The sequence below is a fragment of the Littorina saxatilis genome, linkage group LG17 (assembly GCF_037325665.1).
Source record: "Littorina saxatilis isolate snail1 linkage group LG17, US_GU_Lsax_2.0, whole genome shotgun sequence".
In the NCBI taxonomy this organism is placed as follows: Eukaryota; Metazoa; Mollusca; class Gastropoda; order Littorinimorpha; family Littorinidae; genus Littorina; species Littorina saxatilis.
The window spans coordinates 39,801,618-39,812,601 of NC_090261.1; the positions used below are offsets into that span (position 1 = coordinate 39,801,618).

The window sequence follows — 10,984 nt, forward strand, 5'->3', positions numbered from 1 at the left end:
GCCGAGCCGAAGGATGGATAAGACATAAGTATAGCCTTACCACGCAACAACGGATTTATGTGATTTACAAGCTGTCTTACACGAGACGAAGGCAGATTTGCTGAAGCCAAAGTCGGTTCTTCTTGTTCTTGTTCTTGTTCTTCTTCTTTAATCTATATGCCAGATTTATGCGACACCAACAGGAAAGGGAGAAAATTAGTCGGATCTTTTGGGGGGTATTTTTCCTCTTTCAGACACACGAAAATTTCGAAATTTCACAATGCTGCTTTAGGTTTATTCTTTTTAAATCTTTAATTAAAAGATCAAGTGCGCTTAATTTCCTTGTACCGTATTATGTGGATTTTCTAATCATTTGTTTGAATTTGTGGGTTTTCTTTGCACGGCAAGTAATTCGTCATTGTCTCTCACTTTTATTTGTTTTTATTCTATTATTTTACTGGTTTTGGGGTGGGGTTTTTTAAGAAAATTTCTTTTTATGTGCGCTTTTAAAACCTGAGTACGCTGTTTTTGCCTTGTTGGGTTTCTGTTTCTTGTGCAACTTGTTTATGCTCAATTGGTTAAAAGGCTCACCATCGTATACATCCAATCCCAAAGAATACTTTTTTTGCATTTCAATTAAGTGAGGTATAGACAATGCAAAAATATATGCGTTTGGTAGTAAACAGTACGACCTTACCAAAAGTGTGGTACAATGTACAATGTTGTTGTTGTTGTTGTTGGTGTTGTTGTTGTTGTTGTTGTTGATGATGATGTTTTTGTTGTGGTGGTGGTGATGTTATTGTTGTTGTTGTTGTTGTTGTTGTTGATGATGATGTTTTTGTTGTTGTTGTTCATGGATTGGCTTGGGCGTAGGTCATCAGTCTTTTGCCATGTTAAATTCGGAAAAGACCGACACACATGGGTCTCAATCCGTCAATTGACCGATAGACATGCAGCAGAGTCAGTCAGCTCGTCTCATTTTGGCGAAAAAGAAAAACAATGCAACCAACATCATTGGATGGGGGACATTCAGTTTGTTTTCTTAGTCCCGTGGCGGAATGAAAGGGTTTTTTCTTGACTGATTGGTTTGCAAAATGACTGATTGATTCATGGCTGAGTCAGTCAATGGACCTCTAGTGGACAAAACCCAAGCCGATCCCTGGTTGTTGTTGTTGTTGTTGTTGTTGTTGTTGTACGAATAGACTAAAGTCGTAGTAATTGACAAAGCGAGAAAATTACCTGAGGCACCGTGACGTTGAAATAAATGTTGTCCTTGAAACCGAAGCCCCAGACTTCGTCAACAAAGCCGTAAAAGACTGTGTAGTATCCCACAATGCCTGCGGAGCCTAGGTTCGTAGGCGGGGCCCAGGTCACGTGAGCACGCGCACCGTGCATGCCGGGAACGATATAAATTTTAACATCCTGTACGTTTCCCGGTGGGTCAACTGCAGAAACAATTATTGTAATTAGTCATGAAATAGAGGTTATAAACTTGAGAATCAAAGTGAATCAATTTCCGTAAAGATTGTGATGATCTATTGATATGAAAGTGAGAATCAAAGTAAATCAATGTTCGTAAAGATGGTGATGATTTATTGATATAAAAGTGAGAATCAAAGTAAATCAATATCCGTAAAGATGGTGATGATTTATTGATATGAAAGTGAGAATCAAAGTAAATCAATATCCGTAAAGATGGTGATGATTTATTGATATAAAAGTGAGAATCAAAGGAAATCAATTTCCGTAAAGATGGTGATGATTTATTGATATAAAAGTGAGAATCAAAGTAAATCAATTTCCGTAAAGATGGTGATGATTTATTGATATGAAAGTGAGAATCAAAGTAAATCAATTTCCGTAAAGATGGTGATGATTTATTGGTGTTTGACAGAATGATGAATTGTATGAACAAGCGTGGTGGAAATAAGCTGAAAAAGTTTGTTTTTGTTGATGTTGACTTTGTTGTTTTTCACCCCAGCCTTCTTAGAGAGATTAACTAGAAAAAGAACGGGAACAAACCCTTAACTCTTTCCACAGTTATAAGATACTCACAGGGTGGGGGTGTGCAGTACTCCCCATGATAAATATCCTTCACTGACTGACACGCTGTCATAAAGAAGAAATTGGACATATCAAACTACAGAATGCATTTACAAAATACAAGCACATCAGCGTGCGCTCTCTCACATACACGCTCGCGCGAAAGCTCGTGCGTACCAAAACAAAAACACGCGCGCACGCACGCACACACACACACACACACACACACACACACACACACACACACACGCACACACGCACACGCAGAAAAAGACGATACGAAGCTGGGAGGTGGGGTTGGAATTTAGGACAATACATAATTATGCTCCCGAAAAAAGGTAGCAATTATTTTAATTGTCTGCAGGCTATTCATTTGTGGATGGTGGATTATCAGCGCAATTGTTCAGTCATGTCCGGGTCTTGGTGCTTATTTCCTAGTGGCAAATGAGCGGCGTCATTACATGTATGTCTGCATTCAACTCCGTCTTTGAAGTATTTCTTAAAGCCGTAGGACTTGTAACAGAAGATCATTGCAAAAAGATCTGTATATTTCAAATAGTGCTTACAGGCAAACAATATCTTCAACGCGGATCGTGTCTGGCAGGAACGTTTTCTAAGTGTCTCCAACCCGTATTCAATTCTCAGACAGCAAAACACGCCGTGTATAAGCATCATATTCAAGGAAAGTTGAGAAAGAAGAAAAAATAGTGTTTAGATTATTATGTGTGTTTGTATGTGTGTGTGTGTGTTTGTGTGTGTGAGTGTGTGTGTGTGTGTGTGTGTGTGTGTGTGTGTGTGTGTGTGTGTGTGTGTGTGTGTGTGTGTGTGTGTGTGTGTGTGTGCAGGGAGAAAGTTAGAGAGGGTGAGAGAGAGATGGCCGATATTTCCTTTGCTGGGGGTATGCAATGCCTTGGCTGGTTGTCGATTGTCCCAAAGGCATTGTCTTTTTTGTTTAAAGGCACAGTCGGCCTCCCGTAAACCATCACAGACACTGTCAGGCTTTTACACACAGTACAAACACCGTTTCATTCAAACACTCACCGCTTGAGAACATCCTAGGTGCCCTCCGTAAAGAGCAAGCAATTTTCAAATAATTTATTTTTGTGTGGTTTATCTTACCCCTGAGCCATCGTGAACCCGTGTGATCCAGTTTCCTTTTTTTTCACAATTTAGTCGTCAGTTTGTGAGTTCAATGCGACTCGCTGTAAGCTTATCTGCAATAGCACGTTATTGTGTACCTCTGAATCTAAAACACAACAAACGGCTGCAAGTCACACGAACAAGAGCGGTGGCGGTTGACCGTTCAGAGGAACTGGCGCTATGCAGAACCGTCGTCTGCTACGAGAAAGACGGTTTGCGTGACACGTTTTCGGGCTTTTCTTTTTTCAAACTTTCAAAACTTCGAATTGTACTGATCTTGTTTTGATGAAAAAAGAATTATTTTATGATTTAAGATTGTTTGTGTAACAAGCTGTCAATTTATTATTTAGATTTTAAAAGTTAGGTCTAGCATCAAAACGAGGCGCCTGACAGTCCGTTCGGATTGTCCACGAAAATAAATTCTTTGAAAATGCCTCACTTTCGACAGAAAGCAGCCAGGATGTTCCCGTTCGGTGAGCGTTCAAATGGAAGTAAGCTTGCACTGTGTGTAGAGGCTCGGGGAGCTCAGTGATGGTTTACAGGAGGCTTACTGTGCCTTGAACAACATAGGGCCTAGTTTCGGTCACGTTTCGGTCACCACAAACGGCATTCTTATTTTTTAAAACGGGACTTTTTGCGTCATTTTTTAGAGATGTCATGACAAAAAAGGCTGCACTTTAGCAATGACTTGGTGGATTGCTTTGATACGTTCAGAATATATTGCCAACATACTAGAGATACTTCGTGCGAAATTATGGATTGTTACAGTTGTTTGTTCAAATGTTAGGCAATTGTTCCAAAGAAGTTTTTAAACTCGTCATAGAATTGTTCCCTTGGGTCCCACAAATTCATGACTTTGCATGTCTTTAGAAACATGATTAATACACACACTACGATAGTTTTATGTGCGTATAAGCACTGACACAAATTTGCTAGGCCTGAAAACACGCTTGATATTTAAGCGATGATTCTTATGCCACAGCGATGCCCAGGCAAGCGTGACTGTAGCATGTTTTCAGAAGCACGCAGCGATACGAGCAACAGCAGTCAGCGCGAAACAGCGTGAACGTTCCAATTTTACATTTAGTCAAGTTTTGACTAAATGTTTTAACATAGAGGGGGAATCGAGACGAGGGTATCTGTGTGTGTGTCTGTCTGTGCGCGTGTGTGTGTAGAGCGATTCAGATTAAACTACTGGACCGATCTTTATGAAATATTACATGAGAGTTCCTGGGTATGATATCCCCGGACTTGTTTTAATTTTTTTGGATAAATGTCTTTGATGACGTCATATCCGGCTTTTTGTCAAAGTTGAGGCGGCACTGTCACACCCTCATTTTTCAATCAAATTGATTGAAATTTTGGCCAAGCAATCTTCGACGAAGGCCGGACTTTGGTATTGCATTTCAGCTTGGAGGCTTAAAAATTAATTAATGACTTTGGTCATTAAAAATCCGAAAATTGTAATTAAATTTTTTTATATAAAATGATCCAAAATTACGTTCATCTTATTCTTCATCATTTTCTGATTCCAAAAACATATATATGTATATGTTATATTCGGATTAAAAACAAGCTCTGAAAGTTAAAAATATAAAAATTATGATTAAAATAAAAATTCCGAAATCGATTTAAAAACAAGTTCATCTTATTCCTTGTCGGATACTGATTCCAAAAACATATAGATATGATATGTTTGGATTAAAAACACGCTCCGAAAGTTAAAACGAAGAGAGGTACAGAAAAGCGTGCTATGCAGCACAGCACAACCACTACCGCGCTAAACAGGCTCGTTAATTTCACTGCCTTTTCCACGAGCGGCGGACTACGGTCATTGTGAAAAAAATGCAGTGCGTTCAGTTTCATTCTATGAGTTCCACAGCTTGACTAAATGTAGTAATTTCGCCTAACGCGACTTGTTTTCTCATGTGTTTGCATGACTAGTAAATTAACGGCAGCAGCTACACGCAATTGAAACTTAGAGAAAATCTGTATCAATCATTTATCTGTAAACATGCAAAGTCATGAATTGTTTTGACACAAGATAACAATCCTATGAAGAGTTTAACAACATTTTCCGAAACATTGCGTCACATCTCAATAAACAAACGTAACGATCCCAATTTTCGCATTAAATATCTCTTTTGTGTCGGTAATAAATTCTGAAAGTTTCAAAGCAATCCACCAAGTCATTGCTAAAATGTAGAGCTCTTTGACATGACACCCATAAATATGGACGCAAAACGTCCCGTTTTTAATCCAAAAGGTGATCCTGAAGGTTACGTAAACGGCCTTAACTGGCATATAAAGTATTAATGAAATGACACGGGAACTAATGCTTTAATTTGGGTTTGAAATCTGTTGCAATACTTTTTTGGCCAAGTTTAGATGAATGACGGGAATGTCCAGAAACACTTTTGGGTCAGCACTGTTTTGTTTGGGGTTTTTTGTGCACACACACACACACACACACACACACACACACACACACAAACACTAACACACACACACACACACACACGCACGCACACACACACACACACACAAACACTAACACACACACACGCACACACACACACACACACTAACACACACACACACACACACACACACACACATACACACACACAAAGTACTTACCAAGGTCAATGGTATGATAGGCCCGGTCACTACTCAAATCGTCCCCACATTTCGAAGTTGCATTTACCTGGAAGCCAAACACAATCATCCAACACGATACCCAACACGATACCCAGGTGTTTTCCAAAGCAGTTTAACCCATATTTAGAACATGCGTGTACCTGGGGTGGTATAAACGCAAAAGTGCCCCACTGGGTCGGATTGTTTGAAATTGAGATTTGTTTGAAATGTCAACAAATTCAAAACAGGTCTTGGGTTACACTTAGTTGGTCACTTTGTCGTGCATGCCAGCCGCGTTTTTCAAAGCCGTTTGAGCTGTTTAAAAGCCAAAAATAACTTATTCCCAATTATCTTGACCACTGTATCCGATCAAAACGAGGAGTATAAAAAAAAGCAGGAGTTGCTATTCGTGATTGAAATGTATTGTCGAATACAATAAAAACCATTACGCCAGACTGTTTTTTGTTTTGTTTTATTTTTTGCTATCACGTATACTGTAACATTGTTGCTACATAATTTGAGATATTGCAATGCAGTACGATAAAAAAAAATATATATATATATATCAATAGGGGTAGCAACAAGTAAAAGAAACATAGTAAATGCCTCCAAAAGCCTCAAAACCAGGAAATAATCCAATAGTCTTCAACAATCAAAAACGTTTTTCTTGTCGTTGTTGTCGTTGTTGTCGTCGTCGTCATCGTCGTCGTTTTTGTTGTTGTTGTTGTTGTTGTTGTTGTTGTTGTGTTGTTGTTGTTGGTTTTGTTGTTGGTTTTGTTGTTGTTGTTGTTAATTTTGGTTATGGACTGCGTTGAGTGTATACTTACTGCAACAATTATCTTGCAACCCACGGCAAACACACCAATATGGAAAGTAAGCGTGTTCCCATTGTTTGACTGAAAACCAAAACAACGATATGTGTGTATACTTGCAGTTTAAGGCACATTTCTTCCCGTGTAAACAGCTATTTCGGTTCAACATTTCAGATCTGACCAGGCTTTTATATGGGACAAGGCGATCCCTCAACTTGGACACACACACAAATCAAACAAATCTGCTTTGATCTTTTTGTCGATATTCTTCTGAGCAAAAATAGTTTCCCTTTGCAGCTAAGCTAATACCAAAATTAATCCCATAAATCTCACAGGCCACAGACAAAAACCATAAATATTAGTCTAAGAGCTCAAAAATGTAGCTTATAAAAAAGTGAACTTGATCAACCTTGCCTGTTAGAAGCAATTTTATGTTATGTATGTCTTTAGATAACATATTAAAAGACATCCAGATGGGATGTCACATTTCTGACTTTTCGATATGCAAGATGGCGGCTAATTCAAAATGGCTGCTATCCCTAACGCAAGTCGGGCACATAACATGGTCAAGTAGCATCTCATTTTAAAGGTATTTTTAAGAGGAACAGATATTTGACATCAGAAACGCTGCAAACATACTTACATTCATGTTAAACGCATTTGAGTGTGATCAATGCTTTTACGGACAGGCATTCGTCAACTCATATACGACTAAGAGCAAACAAAATAGTTTCAAAAAATTGAATATTGAAATAAAGAACGTTTTCAAACTCATTACATATGAAATCTAAATAAGAGAAACAAAGTTAACATTATTGTATGTCACACGCTTTCCTTCTTTGCCACTACTAAAGCAAACGTGTGCAAGATTGTATGTTACACGCTTTGGAGCATGTGCAAGAACGGATTCAAACTCGAAATCGTCCCTCCAAAAACCCCAAAATGCACACACGACTTTTATTTCTCCTGCTGTTATCGTTTCTTCTCTTTACAAATTCTTCAACGCTGAGAATACTGAAAACGGCATCCCAGACGACAGTACTGTTTCCATACGCGAATTTAGCTGCCCTTGGAAAGTGGCTCGCTCAGGAGGCCTGTTAGTCTGAATCTAGAAGGACAGAGTAATGAACATAGATGACAAAGATCCCGGAAAGAACAAACATTTCGCGGATGCAGACACAGAAAGACGTCATGAAGATTGCAATGCTTCAAAAGATACAGACTGTGACGATGACTGTGACGTCATTCACATATACCGAGACGTCATTTATAGTTGTTCGGTAACTTTCGTCAAAAAGTAGATCTCTCCACAATGGCTGCTCCTGTGTTTAGGTTTATCAAGCGTGAGTACGCAAAATGTGTTTGTTCTCTCCTCTGTTGAAGCTGTGAGACATAATCGCCATTACGAGCTAGTCGTGTGACAGAGAGTTTTCTTGCACACTCGACTGCTGCTGTTTCACTCCGGCTAAAGCCGTCGTGAAACATCTACAGTCTCGTGTGCAAGAAAACTCTCTGTCACACGACTAGCTCGTAATAGCGGGTAATAATAATCATTATTTTGATATCACAAACTGTTAAGCATTTAGCTGCAGCAATCTTGTTCAAGGTACTCTTTATGACCAAGCATGAAAACAATAGTTTCAGTGATTTGCTGTACACTGATGAGTTACTGAAAATACAATGGGCAATAACATAACGAAACTAAAAGTTAAAACCCTAACCGTAAAAGTGCTCTCTTTCAAATTATCTTTTTTTTTTTTTTTTAGACATAACCAATATGCATTTAACTGCAAAAGCGGAAATAGGCATAACTTGAACATATGTGACACGTTCAATTAATCAGAAACAATTTTAAAACCTCATAAAACAAATATTAGACACACCCTCTACCCTCATCTCTCTTCTTTCATAGAATGAATTTTTAGAACAACAATGTGAATTAAAACTTGTTTTCCTTTTTTTCTGAGTTCTATCAATGTCAGATCTTTGGCGTTATTTGGAGTGTCATTTTACGGGAACATTAAAGCACATTTCGAGTGAAAGGCAAAGTTTGTAATCAAAGTTTTGGAAGTACAAAGTGCAGAGGAAGCAAAAAAATGTATGCGTGAAAGCGTGCACTTTTGCTCTCACACAGTTCATCACCCCCCCCCCCCCCCCCCCCGCACGCCCACCCACCCCACACCCCCACCCCCCCCCCCCCCACACACACACACCACACACACACACACACACACACACACACGTACACACATACATACGTACACACACACGTACACACATACACACACACACAAAACTTGATTAAATGCAAAAAAATACGGCACTTTGCCACTTAGACGTGCACAATCCGGAGGTGACCATGCCCTTGCGTGCGTGCATGCGACGTTTGTGTGCTTGCGTGCGTGCGTTCGTTTGTGCGTGCGCGCGCGTATGTGTGTGTAAGTGTGTGTATATTTGTGGGTGTGTGTGTGTGTTTATGCGTACGTACGTGCGTGCGTGTGTGCGTGCGTGTGTGTGTGTGTGTGTGTGTGTGTATGTGTGTGTGTGTGTGTGTGTGTGTGTGTAGCGTGGTAAAGAGAAAGGGAGATGCTCTTTCTAACCATCTCTCTTTAATCTTCAGGGTTTCATTTACTAGTGCGCCCTGCGCCATTGGCGCATACAATCTAAAAAAAAAGTCCCATCACAATTCCCTTCAGTGCGTCAAAGGGCGCATTGAGATTACGTACCACTGCGCTACCAAATGTACACTTTACATCGGATTACACACACACACACACACACACACACAGTCACACACACACACACACACACACACACACACACACACACACACACACACACATACAGAGATAACACGATATAACGCCAATTCTCAGATGGCACCATATTGCACCATTTGACATCTTTGGTCAAAACGGGTACATGCCTCTTTGTCGCTAATTCTTGCCTTCGACTATGTCCAATCGGAATTTGGTTGAGGGGGACAAATATCCCATTGCCTTTTTCTCCCAGGCTAAACCCTGAATCTTCCCTGTGCACGTGATAGATGACGTGTTCGAGGTAAACAAGGAGGGCGAAAAAACATTAAAACAGTTCGCGTGAGGCGAAATTACTACATTTAGTCAAGCTGTGGAACTCACAGAATGAAACTGAACGCACTGCAGTTTTTCACAATGACCGTAGTCCGCCGCTTGTGCATAACGGAGTGAAACTGACGAGCCTGTTCAGCGCGGTAGTGGTTTCGCTGTGCTGCATAGCACGCTTTTCTGTACCTCTCTTCGTTTTAACTTTCTGAGCGTGTTTTTAATCCAAACATATTATATCCATATGTTTTTGGAATTAGGAACCGACAAGGAATAAGATGAAATTGATTTCGAAAATTTAACTTTGATCATAATTTTTATATTTATAATTTTCAGAGCTTGTTTTTAATCCAAATATAACATATAAAAATTTATATGTTTTTGGAATCAGGAAATGATGTAGAATAAGATGAACGTAAATTTGGATCGTTTTATATAAAAAAAAATATTAAAATTTTCAGATTTTTAATGACCAAAGTCATGAATTAATTTTTAAGCCACCAAGCTGAAATTCAATACCGAAGTCCGGCCTTTGTCAAAAATTGCTTTACTAAAATTTCAATCAATTTGATTGAAAAATGAGGGTGTGACAGTGCCGCCTCAACTTTTACAAAAAGCCGGATATGACGTCATCAAAAGTATTTATCGAAAAAAAGAAAAAAACGTCCGGGGATATCATTCCCAGGAACTCTCATGTAAAATTTCATAAAGATCGGTCCAGTAGTTTGGTCTGAATCGCTCTACACACACACGCGCACAGACACAGACACAGACACAGACACACACACACACACACACACACACACATACACACACACACACATACACCACGACCCTCGTCTCGATTCCCCCTCTATGTTAAAACATTTAGTCAAAACTTGACTAAATGTAAAAAAGTGATCATTTCCCATTTCTTTGACGATGGTCAGGATGTAGCTTTGTTGTGGCCAGACACTCAAGTACTCTTTGAGGGGTCGTCTGAAATGGCCCCAATTATATCTAATGTCCGAATAATGTCTGACCTACCCCTTGGAAGCCGGAGTCTAGACGCTTCCTTCTGAAAACAGGAACAATTCAGAAAACGGCAAAGTTGCTTGACATCAACATGACGAAGAGGGAACGTCCAAACAGAACTGAAACCTTAGGCCAAACAAAAAATATGCTGGTTTAGGGTAACCCGACCGACCCTATTTTTTTTCCCGCCGACCCTAAATTTTCTTTTTCATTTCTCAAAAAACGCACGCACGCACGCTCGCACGCACGACACACACACACACACACAAAACA

At 39.6% G+C, this 10,984-nt stretch overlaps 1 protein-coding gene across 1 annotated transcript in view; it reads right to left on the reverse strand.

Moving 5' to 3' along the window:
* The window catches only part of LOC138952630 (uncharacterized), a 120,313-nt gene that overhangs the window by 86,548 nt on the left and 22,781 nt on the right, over positions 1-10,984 (reverse strand). The window contains exons 9-12 of the mRNA XM_070324332.1: positions 6,630-6,698; positions 5,803-5,869; positions 2,035-2,088; positions 1,219-1,424 (exon numbers count right to left, since the gene is read on the reverse strand). Coding sequence (XP_070180433.1) covers positions 1,219-1,424; positions 2,035-2,088; positions 5,803-5,869; positions 6,630-6,698 — 396 coding nt within the window. The remainder of the gene's footprint in view (positions 1-1,218; positions 1,425-2,034; positions 2,089-5,802; positions 5,870-6,629; positions 6,699-10,984) is intronic.